Source organism: Microcaecilia unicolor, chromosome 1 (genome assembly GCF_901765095.1).
Source record: "Microcaecilia unicolor chromosome 1, aMicUni1.1, whole genome shotgun sequence".
In the NCBI taxonomy this organism is placed as follows: domain Eukaryota; kingdom Metazoa; phylum Chordata; class Amphibia; order Gymnophiona; family Siphonopidae; genus Microcaecilia; species Microcaecilia unicolor.
Genome location: NC_044031.1, coordinates 600,098,904 through 600,116,485, shown reverse-complemented (window position 1 = coordinate 600,116,485; position 17,582 = coordinate 600,098,904). Strand labels below are relative to the sequence as shown.

At 41.2% G+C, this 17,582-nt stretch overlaps 1 protein-coding gene across 1 annotated transcript in view; it reads left to right on the top strand.

Moving 5' to 3' along the window:
* COL22A1 (collagen type XXII alpha 1 chain) overlaps positions 1–17,582 on the top strand; it is a 743,309-nt gene that overhangs the window by 638,791 nt on the left and 86,936 nt on the right. The window contains exons 47-50 of the mRNA XM_030219538.1: positions 1,728–1,781; positions 2,412–2,465; positions 10,042–10,095; positions 10,641–10,694. Of these exons, the coding sequence (XP_030075398.1) occupies positions 1,728–1,781; positions 2,412–2,465; positions 10,042–10,095; positions 10,641–10,694 (216 nt within the window). The remainder of the gene's footprint in view (positions 1–1,727; positions 1,782–2,411; positions 2,466–10,041; positions 10,096–10,640; positions 10,695–17,582) is intronic.

Sequence of the window (17,582 nt, the reverse complement as noted above, 5' to 3'; positions counted from 1 at the left end):
CCAGTTTGCCCAACAAGATAAATGAATAGCATAAAGTATGATGTGACCTGCCACAAGGATTTGAAGACATGGAAGGATCTACCAAGGGGGGTAGGGAGATCAGATCAAGGGCCTTTTGCTCTTGGAGAGGGGGGGAGAGGGGGGAACGGGGGATTAGATTCAGGGACTTTGATCTTGGGGAAGAGGGAAGGAAGGAGTAGCCTAGTTAGTGCAGCAGACCTTGATCCTGGGGAACTGGGTTCAATTTCCACTGCAGTTCCTTGTGACTCTGGGCAAGTCACTTAACCCTCCATATATACATGGAGCAGTACCTGTATATAATATGTAAACCGCTTTGAGTGTAGTTGCAAAAACCACAGAAAGGCGGTATATCAAGTCCCATTTCCCCCTTCCCCCCCCTCCAGATCAAAAGGGCATGGGATCCAGGATCAGTATAAGTACCAGTGGCTGTCTCCTCTCCAGTTAGCCCCTGGTGTTCAATGCCATTGCTTGCATATGGCCTGATATTGAATATCCAGATCTAACCGAGTTGGTGATGGTAAGCATTTAAAAAAATACTGCCACCAGCTGAATATTGACTGTTAATTACTAGGGCTAAACTCATGTCTTTATAAAATAGGCTTGAAATAGACATCTTTTTGACCTGCCCACACATCTCTCATAAGTAGCACTTTCCTAAAATTGCCGCTTATTTTTTGGACTATAAGACGCACTTTCCCCCCCCAAATTTGGGAGGAAAATTGGGGGGTGCGTCTTATAGTCCGAATGTAGTTTTAAAAGCACCGTAATTCCGTTTTGCAAGGTCCCTCCCTCGCTCCCTCGCTTCATTTTTCAAGGTCCCTCCCTCCCTCCCTCGCTTCATTTTGCAAGGTCCCTCCCTCCCTCGCTTCGTTATGCAAGGTCCCCCCTCCCTCCCTCCCTCCCTCCATTTTGCAAGGTCCCCCCTCGCTCCCTCCAAATTTTAAAAGTTTTACCTGGTCACGGTAGCAGCAGCAAAAAGATGCACGCTGGGCGTGTCAGTCTTCCGTTCTGACGTCTCTCTCAGCTCTGGTCCCGCCCTCAAGGGGCGGGACCAGAGCAGAGAGAGGCATCAGAACGGAAGACTGATGCGCCCAGCGTGCATGCTTTTTGCTGCCCCGACCACGACCAGGTAAAACTTTTAAAATTTGGAGGGAGCAAGGGGGGACCTTGCAAAACGGAGCGAGGGAGGGACCTTGCAAAATGGAATTACGGAGCGAGGGAGGGAGGGGGGGACCTTGGAAAACAGAGGGAGTGAGGGACGGAGGGGGGGCCCTGGAAAACGGAGAGATCGGGGGCCCTGCATTCGGACAAGACGCACCGGGCCATAAAACGCACCTAGGCTTTAGAGGAGGGAAAAAGTGCGTCTTATAGTCCGAAAAAAATGTTTTTTCCTATTTCCCTCCTCTAAAACCTAGGTGCGTCTTATGGTCCGGTGCATCTTATAGTCCGAAAAATACGGTATATGCCAATTTGCATGTATACTTGTAAACAGGGCCTAAAGGCTTCTAAACTTCAATTTACTTGTTTCATAGTACCAGCATTTAGAGCAGCAACCTCTAGTTTAGAGCTCTTGACACGAACTTGCATCAAAATGTATTCCAAAACTTTTCATGGGATTGCTTCTGGGACATCAGCAGCTGGGACATGGCATGGGGGAGGGGTGCCTTATTTTTCTAATGATTTCTCTTTAATGGTTTTGTTATCAGGGCAGTAAAGGTGACCAGGGAGGACCTGGAGAATCTGGAGAGAAAGGCGAACAGGTAAATACTATTTTAGAAGAGAAGTGTAAGAAAGTGTGTAGAACAAATCCTCCATAGAGGAGCCATGGTTCAGTCTCTCTGCAAAGTTTCCCTTTGAAACTCTCATCCAAGGCAAGGACCTCATGTTCAAAGGTATCATAGAAATGTGCAGGTGCAAACTCTCACCAGGAAGTAAATGCAGGGAGTTAAATTTAACTCCCGGGACATGATTTCTGGGCCAGTCCCATGTGAAAAAGTATTTGCAGTAGCTTAATGGTTAGTACAGTGGGCCGAGAACCTGGGGAACTAGATTCAGTTCCAACTGTAGCTCCTTCTGACCCTGGGCAAGTCACATAACCCTCCAATGCCCCAGGTACAAAATAAGTACCTGTATATAATATGTAAAACACACCTTTACTTGATAGTGCTCATACGTTTCCTGCACTTTGAGGGGGGGGGGGGGGGGGAGAGAGATTCTACAAAAGTAACTGTGTTTCTTGTACTGAGAACCCATTTAAAAATTGGTCCCCTATTGCATGAGTCTTTAAAAATGAAAACATGGGAGAAATGAAGAAGTTGGCATTTCCTCAAAATGACTTCTTGATGTCATTGAACCAAATCTAATGACATTTGTACTTTTTTTTTCATTAGGGTCACCCTGGAATTCCTGGTTTTATGGGGCAACCTGGTAATCCAGGTCCACCTGTAAGTATTGCTATGTGGGTTTCATTTTACCCTGTTAATGTCCCTTCACTTAGTTTTAAATATTTTTATTAGTAATAGGCAACAGCGCAACTTACATAGTATTAAATTCAACATCCTATATAATAATTTGCATCTCCAACGTTCCATTGCTGTCTGGCTGCCTGGGTTCATAACATCAAATTATGTCAGCCAGCCTCCAGTGTTCCGTTTCCCCTCACTGCCCTGCCCTGCCCTCGTGTCAAAACGTAATGATGTCAGAGGGTGGAACAGTGAGAGGGAAGGGAACGCTGGAGGCAAGCTGAACTGACATTAGGGGATGTTACGAAAACAGAGAGGCAGACAGCGATGGAACCCCAAGGTACAATTTAGGCAGCAGGGTGGTGGGAAACGGGTGAACGCAGTAAGCAATGGCGCGAGACTGAGAGGCGAAGGACAACAACCTACAACACTACATGTCCTGCACTGTCCTGCACTTGCAAAAAGACTTTATGATGACAGAGGGCGGAACAGTGAGAGGGAAGGGAAAGCTGGAGGCAAGCTGAGCTGACGTTAGGCAGACACGGAACCGCGAGGTACCCAGCGCACAACACAGCACATAAATTTATATTTAACAGAAAAAACAGGATAATATCTAAAAAAGAAAAGGATACAAAACACACAGACAGTGCAATCACTGTCACACACTCTCTCTCTCTCTCTCTCTCACGCAGAGACACACACAGAGTCTGTCTGTGTGTGTCCCTCTCACACACTCACACAAAGTCTGTCTCTCACACACACACTCTCTCTCACACACTGTCTCTATCTCTCACACACACTCTATCTCTCTTGCAAACATACTCTCTAACACATTGTCTCTGTCACACACACACTCACTCTCTCTCTCTCTCTGTCTCACACACACACACACACTCTGTCTCTCTCTCTCACCACACTTTCTCTCTTTCACACTCTCTATCTCTCTCTCTTTCATACTCAGTCTCTCACTCTCTCTCTCTCTCTCTCTCACACACACTCACTCTCGCTCTGACACACATACACACACTCTGTCTCTCTCACATTCACACTCTGTCTCTCTCTCACACACACACTCGGTCTCTCTCTCAAACACACACACTCTCTGTCTTGCTCACACACACACTCTGTCTTGCTCACACACACACTCTCTCTCTCTGTCTCACACACTTCTCTCTCACACACACACACACTCTCTCACACACACTCTCTCTTACACACACATTCTCTCTCTCACACACACATTCTCTCTCTCTCACACACACACACTCTCTCTGTCTCTCAGACACACTCTCTCTCTCTCTCTCTCTCTCTCTCTCTCTCTCTCTCTCTCTCACAGACATACTGTCTCTTACTGTGTCACCCAAAATACAAATGCTCAGGACTAGTGTTCTTCAAATCCTGTAGAGTCACCTCACAAACAAAAGCCCATTTGATTTAAACAAGGTGTCTAGCAGTGGAAGGAATGTGTGTGCTATTCCTGAGGTGATGGTCACGATTTGAATATTTTTACTTTGTGGTTAAGAAGACAGGTTGCCTGCTCTGGCCAGTCCAGGGACCTCTTCTGCGTCCTGCCTCCTGATGTAACTTATTGTTTTCCTTGTAGGCAGGACGCAACAGAGACAGCCTGTATTAATCATGGCCCACCATAGCACCTGAGCAACAACACATACAGTGCTGTCTAGCTGACACCAGCCAGCGCCTATTTTATAAAAGTCTGCTCCCCCTGAGATCAAAACCTGGCTACGCCTCTGCTTCCCTATTTTGGTGATATCTTTGAAAGATACCTTGTTCCAAACCATGCGCTTTTGAATGTCTGTCTGTCTTCCCCCAGTTTCTAGTTTAAAAGCTGCTCTATCTCCTTTTTAAATGCCGGTGCCAGAGTCTGGTCCCACCCTGGTTAAGGTGGAGCCCATCATTCTGGAAAAGGTTCCCCCTTCCCCAGAATGTTGCCCAGTTGCTTACAAATCTAAAACCATCCTCCCTGCCTACCTAAGAGCCTAAATTTTACTTCCAGAACCTGCCTCCCACATTTTCCTATGTCATTTGTACCCACATGTACTAAGACAGCTAGCTCCTCCCCAGCACTATCTAAAATCCTATCTAGGTGACATGTGAGGTCCGCCACCTTCACACCAGGCAGGCATGTGACCAGGCGATCCTCACAAATCGCCAACTACAACAGCCATCCTAACCCTTCCCTTCTGAGCAGAAGCTCCTGAAGACACATCCTCGGAGCGAGAGGATATTGCATCCCCTGGTGAGCTGGCCCTGGCTACAGGATTACTTCCAGCTTCACCAGGATGATTTCTCCTTTTAGGGCACAAACATGGGTGGAGTAGGGTGAGTCATGCACATGTCATGACATGAAGTGCATGTAACTTATGGAATACTATAAGTTACATGCACTTTAGGGCACACTTAAGTGCCAACAATTACAATTGTCATTGACTTGGTGTAACAGTTGGCGCCTAACTTTAGGTGCACCAATGCCAATTTATGTTAGTATTCTGTTACAGAATATTAGTGCCAAGATGCCGTTATAGAATTGTCGCTAAGCATTTGGCATTGGAATGCCTAAATCTTGGCACTAATTCGTAGAATTGCCACCTATTTACAATTGCATATATACACATAGCCACTATAAAAAATGTAGAAGTATAACCTTTAAGTCATCTTATGCCAGAAAACAACTCACTTAAAAACACCCAAATGATTGTAAAATACATATTTAATGGTATCACACAAGTAATATAGACACTACCACTTCTAATTATTGCAAGTTATTTCATCAAATTTGAAGTACACATGCTGGCAATGCAACTAGACACATCTACTTGGAAAGGCCATGTTGTGCTCATAATGGACTATATCAGGGAATGTTTGTACACAATCATCTTAACAAAAAACTTAGTTAAATAAAATTGAAAACGATAGATTTCATCCAGTTTCAGTTATCAATAACAACAATTCTGTTATTGGACTGACTGCACTACCAACATGTGTATATCAGATTTGATCAATGACCTAAGATAAATAAAACTGTTGATGTTTATATAACTTGTTTGATTCATTAAAAATTTATTTTGCTGTAAGTTGCCTGTTTTTTTCACTATGTTGTTTGGTAGTTGATGATTGAAAGCTTACAACATTAAACATGTTATTTAAAATGGCTAACTGCACCTGGATGTATGATAATACACTTTGCTGCACATAGAAACATGATGGCAGATAAGAACCAAATGGCCCATCCAGTCTGCCCATTCTCAGCAACCACTATCTCCTCTTTTCCCTCCCATGTGTCTGTGCTATGCTTTCTTAAATTCAGACACAGTCCTTGTCTTCACCATCTCCACCGGGAGGCTATTCCATGTGTCCAGCACCCTTCCCATGAAAAAGTATTTCCTTAGATTACTCCTGAGCCTGTAACCTCTTAACTTCATCTGTGCCCTCTCATTCCAGAGTTTTCCTTCTTTTGAAAAAGACTCATCTCCTGTACATTAATGCCACTACCCTATGTCTCCTTGCATTTAACCAGTTTTTAACCCAGTCAGTCACTTTAGGGCCCATATAAGGGCACTCAGTTTATTTATCACTCGCCTATGTGGAACCATGTCAAAGGCTTTGCTAAAATCCAAGTACACTACATCTAGTGCCCCTCCCATATCCAACTGTTTGGTCATGAAGTCAAAGAAATCAATCAGATTTGTCTGACAAGACCTGCTTCTAGTGAAGTCATGCTGCCTTGGGTCCTGCAGTCCATTTGACTCTAGAAACCTCACAATCCTCCTGCTGTAGAAGCATTTCCATTGGTTTACTCAACACTGAGGTCAGACTAACAGACCTGTAATTCCCAGCCTCTTCCTTCTGTTCTTGTGCAGAGAGACCACATCTGCCCTTTCCCAGTCCTTTACTGGGACCAGATTCTAAGGAAGCATTGAATGATCAGACCCCATCGCTTTGTCTCTTTTTAGTTTAACTAATTTCTCACAACACACAGTCTTCTGAGAATCATTCCTGGTCTACCACACATCCATTCCTGGCAGTTGTTTTCTGCAGTCCTACCCCTGGCCTTTCATCCATGAATACAGAACAGAAATAATTGTTATTCTTATCAGCTGTTACATATCCTCCTCCTTTATCCTTGAGCCTCACAATGCCATTTTGGCACTTCCTCCTCTCACTTACATATCTAAAAAATGTCTTGTCCCCCAATTTTACCATATTAGCTCTCTTTTCTTCCGTTTGCATCTTTGCTATCCTGACAGATTTTCCAGCTTCTCTTAGCTTTTCTAGATATTTTTGCCTATCTTCCTCTTGTAATTTATGAAGGTGAACCTTTTTTCCATTACCTTTTCAGCTACTACATTTGAGAACCAAAGTGGCCTTCTTTTCCTCTTACTTTTATATACTTTTCTAACATAAAGGTTTGTTGCCTTTAAAATACTCCTTTCAGTTTTACCCACTGCTGTTACCATCCAACTAACTCTTCCTTGAGATATTCCCCCATCTTGACAAAGTTAGGTTTGTTTTTAAAGTCTAGAACCTTCATTCTTTAATAAGCCCTCTCCTCCTGTGTCTTAATATTGACCCACACCATTCGGTGATCACTAGATGTCAAATGGTCACCCACCGTAACATCAGAAACACTCTCCCCATTTGTAAGCACCAGGTCTAGAATACCTCCAGCCCGCATGGGTTTCATTACCAATTGCTGGAACAATTCTTCCTGTAGAGAATCCAAGATCCCCTTGCTTCTAGATGACCCCGCAGCAGGGATACCCCAATCAAGGTCTGGCATATTAAATTCATCAGTAGTGTTTCCCCTTTCATAGCTAACTTGTGAATGTCTTCAATTAAATGTCTGTCTATTTCTTCTGACTGAAGGAGGCCTGTATATCACAGCAATGTTTAAATACATTTTCCATTCCCTATTTCCATATTAACCCACAATGCTTCCTTACCCTATATGCCTTGCAATTGTCACTTTAATATTATTCTTAACATATAATACCACTCTTCTGCCCTTTTTTCTTACTGTGTCCTTTCTGAAGAGCTTATAGCCTGGTATAACTGTGTGAACCATGACTGCCACTAAATCCAAGTCGACTTCTACCATTACAGCCTCTAGATCTAGAAGTTTGTTTTCCATACTATGGGCATTGGCATACAAAACTCTCCAGATATTACCCTTTTTTTCCATTTCTATAAAGGTATTTTATATTTTACATTCCTGAGGGTTATTAATGATTTTTGAGGCTTTTCTCACCTATCCCCAGTGATTAGTTTAAAATCCTCTTTAGTACATTAGCCAATCTGTTACGGAAGACACTTTGTCCCCTCTTTGATAGATGGACACCATCTCTGCTCAGTAGCTCTTGGAAAATCATCCCATGGTCTAGGAAACCGAAGTGCTCACATTGGCACAATTCATGCAGCCACACGTTCTGCTCCAGGATGCAAGCTTCTTTCATTGGGCCTTTACCCTCAACAGGAAGGATCAACGACAACACTGACTGTGCACCTAACTGCTTCACACTCTGTCCTAGAGCTATGAAGTCATGTTTGAAATGTTCAGTAGGATACCTAGCAGTATTATTTGTGCCAACATGGATGAGTAGCATAGGATAATGGTCAGTAGGCTTGATGAGTCTTGGCAAACTTTCCACTTTAACTGCGCTACCCACAGCTGGCTGAATATCCGCCCCAAACAGTATAACTTGTTTCCCCCTTTTGAAGTGGAGGTAAAAAGAAAAGCCTAGAATAAGCTAATGAAGTTTTGTAAAGCGAAAAGAGAAGGTAAACTAATATCCTTCTTTTAGAAAATACTAGGACTAGGGGGCATGCGATTAAACTACAGTGTAGTAAATTTAAAACAAATCGGAGAAAAGTTTTCTTCACCCAACGTGTAATTAAACTCTGGAATTCATTGCCGGAAAATGTGGTGAAGGCGGTTAGCTTAGCAGAGTTTAAAAAGGGGTTGGACGGTTTCCTAAAGGACAAGTCCATAAACAGCTACTAAATGGACTTGGAAAAATCCAAAATTCCAGGAATAACATGTATAGAATGTTTGTACATTTGGGAAGCTTGCCAGGTGCCCTTGGCCTGGATTGGCCGCTGTCGTGGACAAAATGCTGGGCTCGATGGACCCTTGGTCTTTTCCCAGTATGGCATTACTTATGTACTTATATGTACTTAGAGGTATATAAAAGAAGGTAAAGTAAATCTGGTTTTGTATATTCCCCCCCCCCCCCCTGATATTCAGCTGGCAGCAGGCAATGCGGTTAGCTACTGCTGCCACCACCAGCACTAACCCCAGATATTCAATACTGGGCTATTTCTGGTGAGTGGCATTGAATATCCAAAGATCTGTGGTTACTGTGAAACCAATCTTCAATGCTGTATTAAAACACCTTACTACACCTCTGCTTTGCAACAGACCCTGCCCACTAGACCAGGTGACTGCTTTAGCTATGAACAACAGGGAAAAGGTGGGAGAGGGGACAAGAGGAAATAAAATTAAACAGGAGTTCCATAGATAAATATCTAATTTCTACCAAAACCAGAAGTAATCAAAAATCAGAGATTTAACATTTTTAACATAATATAAGCAGTGCACAAAGTTCAGAGCAAAACAAAAGTTTGAATTATTTTTTTTGAGGAGGGGGGGGAGTAAGCACAGAAAAAAATTACAAAAACAGAAGAGAAAGCCAGAAATCTCAGCACAATAGTAAGGATTAGCCAGATAGATAAAATGAGAGAATGCAGATACTTGGCTTAGCTCAAGACAGTGAGTTTCCAGCAACATGGCAGGTCTCAAAAACCACGTGTGCAGATCTATAATGTTTTGGTTTTTAGAAACGGTAATCTTTTCAGTGGATCTTTGGGTTCATAATTTAGGGTCCTGTTTACTAAGGTGTGTTAGTGTTTTTAGCGCGCCTACACTTAGCATGTGCGTTAACCATGTAGGCACCTATAGGGATATTGTAGGCACGTACATGGTTAACGTTCATACATGGTTAAAGTGCGTTAAAAATGTTAGTGTGCCTATAATGCTGCTTAGTAAACAGGGCCCTTAGTATTTTTTATCTACTGATGGATTTTTTAGCACCTGTATTTCATTTACAAATTTTTATGTGGGAATTTCCTTGTGAAAAATTGTACATATACTTCTGGATATACAAAAATATAAGCATAAGTATGCTCTCTGTCCCAGCCCCAACCTCAGGAATTCTTTCTAATATTGACCATTCATGCATAATTATATACATGTATATGATGGGCAATTTTCAAGAACTCCATTTCTGCAGATAAAATCTTGTTTTATGTAGAAAAATGTCTTTAAAATTGTTCTTGGTGTTCACAAAAAGTTTAGCACAGCTGTGGGTATTATGTCAAATAATTTATGTCAGGAAGCAGTAGTGACTAGCTGATTGACTGGTGGATTATTGCCGTTTGGTAATTAGTATGAATGAACTGAACCTTGTTATTGCATGTGTTAATTAGTGGGTTTATAGGGTTTTAGATTACTGATTATTTCCTTTTCATTTATCTTCTTTAGGGAGCAGATGGTGTAGCCGGACCTCTAGGCCCACCAGGAGTCCCAGGAGAACCAGTAAGCAATACAGCATAGATGAGGTGTTTTCTAATGCAAGATTGCTGCAAATAGCAGCAGAAAGCAGTAGCTCAGCATGGTCTCTTCAGCTAATAGGGTTTATGGTAAATCAACTCCTAATAACGATGTCATTTATTAAGAGATCTGAGTTAAGTCTGCAGCAGTCCTAGGTCTTGGGTATATTTACAGTTTCTTAAAAGAAGTTACTGGTGTCGTTCCCCCCCCCCCCCCCTCCCGAAGCTGACCAGGAAAACTGTGGGGGAGGGAGGGTGTCTCTATTTGAAAATGCATTTTCAGGCCTGTGGATACAATGTTATCCCAGTAGAAAATCCTAGCAAGAGCCCAACACTAAATGGTTTGTAGCTTTCGCCCTAGCAAGACTGCTGTGATCAGACACTGTTATTCTTCTGTTTTTGACATCCCCGGCAGTCCTTCTCAACAGTAGACTCTCCCATATATTATTCTAACTCATAGCGCCGAGAATTTGTTGGCCTTCTGTTTATCACTTATCTCTGATGATCATTGTATGTGTGGTCACTCTGCAGGGAAAAGATGGTCCTCAAGGTCCCCAAGGTCCTCCAGGATTGCCAGGCATTCCGGTAAGCAACTGACAATTGCTGTGTTGGCACTTTTAGTGTCATTTTTAATCTCTATATACATCTGTAAGAAAATGTAATCAGCTTCATGACACATATGGTGCTGTTTAACAGTGAGATATCCACAACACCTTTTTCATGCAACATGATCCTAATAAAATAAATAAAATGATGCAGATTATTCATCAGTTTGACAGGTAAACAGAATGTTATTGTTCTCATAATGATCCTAGACTTTTTTCAGTCCATGAAAAGTAAAGGATGTTGCTGTTGCTGTTTCTAAAGCTCATGCACATCAGCAACTATTCTTGAGGGATGTTCATTTGTTTGAAACAACACAGGAAATGTCAATACCTAAGTGACCAGCCAATAAAAACACAGGAGTAAGAGCTCCAAACAAGGTTTTATTAGGACCCTATATGGTCCATGTTTCGGCAAAAATGCCTTCCTCAGGGGACAACAAATCTTCTGCTGAATATCAGACCGAACCTTGAGTGCTAACAAAGCACCAGTGCAAGGGTACTGGGTCCGCAAGCAGGGATGCAGTCAAGCTGTAGTACCAAAATGGCAAAAGGGAACTGATAGAGAGCAGCAGAATTAGAGACTGGGACCAACATGATCAGAAAAACGAAGTCACCAGACAACAAAGGTAGAAAATATGTCCAATTTGAGAATTTACAAAATTTACATCTGCTGTCTTATTTTGCACTGGGTATACTGGAGCTGAAAGAGCTTACAGAAATTATTTATAATGAAAAAAAATCACAAGTTATTTTTTTTCTCCTATACTGGTATAGTATTTTCAATGATACCTGTTTATATGCACCATTGCTGGTATAAGGGGTATGGCTACTGTAGGTGTGGCTATCATGGGCAGAGCCATAGATGGTGACCCTGCTCATAATGAGTGCCGGTACCTTTTTTCCTACAGGAAAAGCATTGATCTTTATAGAATAGCGCATAGCAAGATACATGTGCAAATCCAAATTGTTGCCAATTAACATCAATAATTGGCTGCTAACAATCAATTATTGGTATTGATTGGCTCATTACTCAATTAAATTGCACTCACACCCAATTTTACTCAATTTTTAGTGCCGTATATAGAATTTGAGGATATATGCTGCTACTTTTTGTGTCTCTAGTGAGCTCACAATCTAAGGTGTTTTTTGTACCTGGTGTAATAGAGGTTTAAGTGACTTTCCCAGGGTCACAAAGAACCGCATCGGGAATTGAACCAAGTTCCCCAGGATCCCATCGCACTGCACTAACCATTAGGATACTCCTCCACATTTATTTATTATGGGAATGATTAAAACAACATCAGTACTGGAACATTTGTCATAAGGAAAATTTACTTTTAATTTCTTTAACTCATGCTACTGGACAATGATTCTGTCCCAAAATATTATTTTATTTAAAATATTTTATGAACCTACCCGTTTACAGTTCTATTTGATTACAATTAGATAACATAATATCAGGCAGAAAACAAACATATGAAAACATGTGACCTGGTTATCACTAAAGGCTGGTGTTAGCCTCTGTCTTGTACATGCTAGGTAAGGCAGGGGAAGTCTCTGTCCGACAATCAGTATAAGATCGCATCTAATAAGTTACCATAGAGCAGCCATGAAGCCCAACCCCATAGGAGGGACTGGAAAGGCAATTGTTGAGGAACTATATATGCCAATAGTTTTGGAGGGAATTCTTTAACTTTTTTTTGAACCCCAAAAATAGCAGCTGGAAAAACCTTGATATGCTTAGCTTTGCCATTATTTTCAGCTCACTCTGTCTGCTCTGTTCTATTGAGTGCAGGAAAGGAAAGTTGGCTACTTAACAATTGTAAGCTGTCCTGGAAGCTCTGACTCAGCTTTCACACCCCAGGTAAAGTGTAGAACCAGCCATGCTGAAGGGAACCTTTTTTTCTACTAAGCTGGCTTGAACACTGGACAAGAATAAGCCAGTGGAGTCTTTGAACTCTCAAGGAGAGGCGACAAATGAAAAAGACTGGATGGGGCTTCACAAATCCCTTGAGCCAGCCCTGTGCCCAAACTTAGTCATATCCCTGATATTCAGCGCCATTTAACTGGCCAGATATCTGCTGACCAGTTAAATAGCGCTTAAACTATCTATATTCAATAATAACAAAAAGTCTTACAGATGGAGTTGTTCCGAAAGTTCTTAAAGAGGCATTGGTAAAGCCAAATCTTAAGAATCCTTCGCTTGATCCTTACTCCCCAAGTAACTATAGTTCAGTCTCAAATCTTTCATTTCTATCCAAAATATTGGAAACGGTTGTGTTTGTACAGTTACAGTCTTACATAGAATTGAAAAATGCATTACATCCGAGACAGGTTTTAGGAGAGGCCATAATACAGAGACAGTTTTGACTGCTCTTTTAAGTGAAGTACATTCAAGACTAGAACAAGGTTATATTGCATTCATTATTTCACTCGATCTGTCCGCGGCGTTTGACTTGATTGATCACAGTTTATTACTCAATCATTTGAAAGAAGTTAGTATTTCTGGTACAATTTATAACTGGTTTTCATCTTTTCTTAGTAACCATTCATTCAAAGTTGTTCAAAATCAGTCTATTTCAAAATCCCATTCTATTTCCTGTGGGGTACCACAAGGATCAGTTCTATCACCACTATTGTTTAATCTATTTGTTAGCCCATTGTCGCTACTTATCCAGTCTCTGGGTATTAGTTCATATTCATATGCAGATGACTTTCTTCTTATCCACTAAGTGCAGCCTTTAAATATAAATTTGACATCAATTCAAAAATGCCTCAATGAGGTGGCTAGCTGGCTTACAAAGTATCATCTAATATTGAATCCGGATAAGACGATAGCGTCTTGGATAACAGGTCATGGGCCAATACCATCTTTAATACCTACTCTATTTGATAAACAGATAGTTCCAGTACAATCTTTTAAATATGTAGGTGTAATTATTGACTCTGCCCTTTCTTTTAACAAACAAATATCTGATGTAGTAAAAAAATCGTTTTATCACCTATGGAAACTGCATTCTATCAGAAATTCGATAGATAAAGTTTCCATGTGTACCCTAACATATGCCTATATCATAACACATCTTGATTACTGTAATATCATTTATGCAGGTCTCACCAAGGTCAATTTAAAACATTTACAAATGATGCAAAATACGGCTGCCCATATTATTTGTCGGGCCTCAAAATATGATAGGATCACACCTCTCTTACACTATCTTCACTGGCTTCCGATTGAAGTCAGAGTAAAATTTAAGGTCCTCATTTTGACACATAAAGCACTTCCATCGTATCTAGCAAATCTTACTATACTGTACTCACCGACACGTACACTTCGTTCAGTTACAGATAACAGATTAGTAATTTCGTCACCCTTAAGGGCTAGATGGGAATCTACGCGAGCCTCAGTTTTCTTTTTTTTATCCCCTACACTGTGGAACTGCCTTCCAAAAGCAATTAGAATGGAAGAATCATATACTTGCTTTCGTAAAGCTTTAAAAACATATTTTTTTCAGAGTGTATTCAAAAACATGACATGATAAGGGGAAAGAAAATCAAACAGATATAAAGAATGTTCAACTTTATAATTCAGCATTATAATTTTTTTGGGTTTTTTTGTATGCCTGAAAAGCAAGAAGAGAAGGGGTTTGGGCAGAATAAACAAATAAGGGAAGTCTCTGTATGAGTACCACTGGTCTTAAGGGAAAATGGAATATGAAATGGGCATGATGGATGGGAGGATGCTGGTGTTTGGGTGGTGGGGCTAGTTCTGGGCAAGACTTCTACGGTCTGAGTCCTGAAAATGGCAGATAAAAATCAAGGTAAGGTATACACAAGAAGTAAGTAGCACATATGAGTTTATCTTGTTGGGCAGACTAGATGGACCATGCAGGTCTTTTTCTGCCGTCGTCTACTATGTTACTATGTTACTATGTATGAATGGTATCATATTTGTTTAGTTATTTCTTCAGTGTGGATGTTTTTTGTTTTGTGCTTTCCTTTCAACAATTGGATTTCTTAATTTTTATTTCTTGTGTTTTAAATGTATATTTTTTTAAATGTAAACTGTTCTGATTTGCTGATGCAATAAGTGACAGTATAGTAAACAAATAAACGATAAACTGGCTAAGTGCTAATATTCAGCGGGGCATAGCCGGCAATCCTCTGCTGAATATCCCAGGTTATTGACTAGCAGATAGCCAGTTATATCGGCCAATATAACCAGCTATCCACCAATTTTAAAAGCTGGTTTCGCAGCCATATTTGGCCACGTGAAAACTGGTATATCTTTGGCCAGTTTAAAGATAACCGGCTAAGTCTGAATATCAACTTAGCTGGTTATCTTTAAACCGGCCAAAAATAAACCAGATATTCAATGCTGGTCACTGGAAACAGCCCAGCATTGATTATCCGGTTTTAGCACAACTGCAAGAGTTAGCCAGTCTAACTCCCGCGATCTGAATATTGGTCTCATACTTTTCAAAGAGCAAGTAAACACATACTTTCACTTTGAAAATTACCAAAGGAAAAAAGTACTGTACCTGCATATTCTTGTACCTCATTTTTCTGTGGACATTTTTTTTAAACTAAATCACACATACTAGAAAAAAACAAAAGTTTACACTTTACTGCAATTCTCACCCAAGCCCTGTCTCCAAGAATTCCTCTCCCAAGTGTAGGTAAAAGTAAGCATGTAGCTGTACTTTGTAGTTGTATTCAAGATAGCTGATTTATGCAGGTAAAACACTGTAAAAATTGTCTTCAAAAGAAATTGATATGCATACCTTGGCAAGCTGAAAATTGATGCCCTCAATATGGCCTTACTTATGAAGTGGGAAATATAACTACATCCTATGAGTAATATATTCTATCTTTAGTAGTTAGAGAAGAATGAGGATTCTGGCAGACTCTTTTAAACTAAGGTTCTCTGATCACTTTTGTATTCTGACTGAGTTCAGTCTTCCAGAGGAAATGACACACAGCAGGGATGATCAGCCATAGCGCTTTGATATAGCCACAAAGAGAGCATTTGATATCAGGCTTGACTCTAATAAAACCCTGCATCCTACAAAAACTTACTTTCAATGGTACCATAAAATCTAGTGAAAGCTGCTAAACAGCGCCTGGCTTACTTTCTATAAGGTGGGTACCAAAGGGCAGAAAATAGGAGCACCCCTCCATGGAACGCTAAAGGAGTAAACACGAGCAGAGGGTGACAAACCGACTCCAAACCTGGGAGATGATATGCAAAAATCCTTTATTCGGTAGCTGTTGGCATGGGAAGGCACAGTAGATGTGGAAAAACAGTGGTCCAAGCTAAAGGCTGCAATAAATATGGCAACTGATCTTTATGCGAGGAAAGAAAACAAAAACAAGAGAAGCAGAAAGCCTATATGGTTCTCCAAACAAGTAGCTGAAAAAATTAGAGCAAAAGAGGCTTTGTTCAAGAAATACAAAAGAATACAATGAGAGGATCACGGAAAAGATTATCGGATTAAACTCAAAGAAGCAAAGAGGGAAATACGGCTAGCGAAAGCATGAGCGGAAGAAAAAATGGCTAAAGATGTAAAGAGCGGTGACAAGACCTTTTTCAGATATATTGGAGAAAGGAGAAAAGATAGGAATGGAACTGCGAGACCGAAAGATAATGATAATGGCTATGTGGAGAGTGTTGAAGATAAAGCGAATGTGCTAAACAATTATTTTCTTCGGTGTTCACAGAGGAAAATCCTGGAGAAGGTCCGTGGTTCGCTGCCGAGGGAACATCTGGGAATGGAGTGGATACTGCACCATTTATGGAAGAAAGAGTTTATAAACAGCTTGAGAATCTGAAGGTGGACAAAGCTATGGGGCCGAATGGGATACATCCCAGGATACTGAGGGAGCTCAGAGAGGTCCTGGCGGGACCTCTTAAAGATTTATTTAATAGATCTTTAGAGACGGGAGAGGTTCCGCGAGATTGGAGACAAGCGGATGTGATTCCCGTCCACAAAATTAGAGACAGGGAAGAAGTGGGAAACTACAGACCGGTAAGTCTCACGTCGGTGGTAGGAAAAATAATGGAGTCGCTGCTGAAAGAAAGGAGAGTTAACTTTCTAGAAGCCAGTGGGTTGCAGGACCCGAGGCAACATGGCTTTACCAAAGGAAAATCCTGCCAATTGAATCTTATTGACTTCATTGACTGGGTGACCAAAGAACTGGATGAAGGACATGCGCTAGATGTAATCTACTTGGATTTCAGCAAAGCCTTTGATATGGTCCCCCACAGAAGACTCGTGAATAAGCTGAAAGGGTTGAATTTAGGACCAAAAGTGGTGAACTGGATAGGAAACTGGTTGACCAACAGGTGGCAGAGAATGGTGGTAAATAGAATCCGCTCAGAGGAAAGGAAGGTGAGCAGTGGAATTCCTCAAGGGTCGGTACTGGGACCTATTCTGTTTAATATACTTGTGGGAGATATTACTGAAGGGTTGGAAGGAAAGGTTTGCCTTTTTGCAGATGACACGAAAACAGCCAATAGAGTGGATACCCTGGAGGGAGTAGAAACGATGAGAAGGGATCTCCAAACATTAGAAGAATGGTCGAGGGTCTGGGAGTTAAAATTTAATATTACAGCTGTCACCCCAGGCTTAACATAACCATGCATTCAATAGTGGAGAAAAAAGCCTCAGTAATGCCGCCCAGCCAGCCCGAAATTACAGACTATAAGGCATGGGCTCGGCGCACCATCATCTGGCTCAAAAAACTCCACAATTCCTTAGTGTCTCAAGGTGTATATTGCAAACTTTTTCTCAATACTACTAATAAGGTGACAAACGTGTATGTATACTTCATAGAGCACAGAATGTAGATAGAATCAATTACTTTC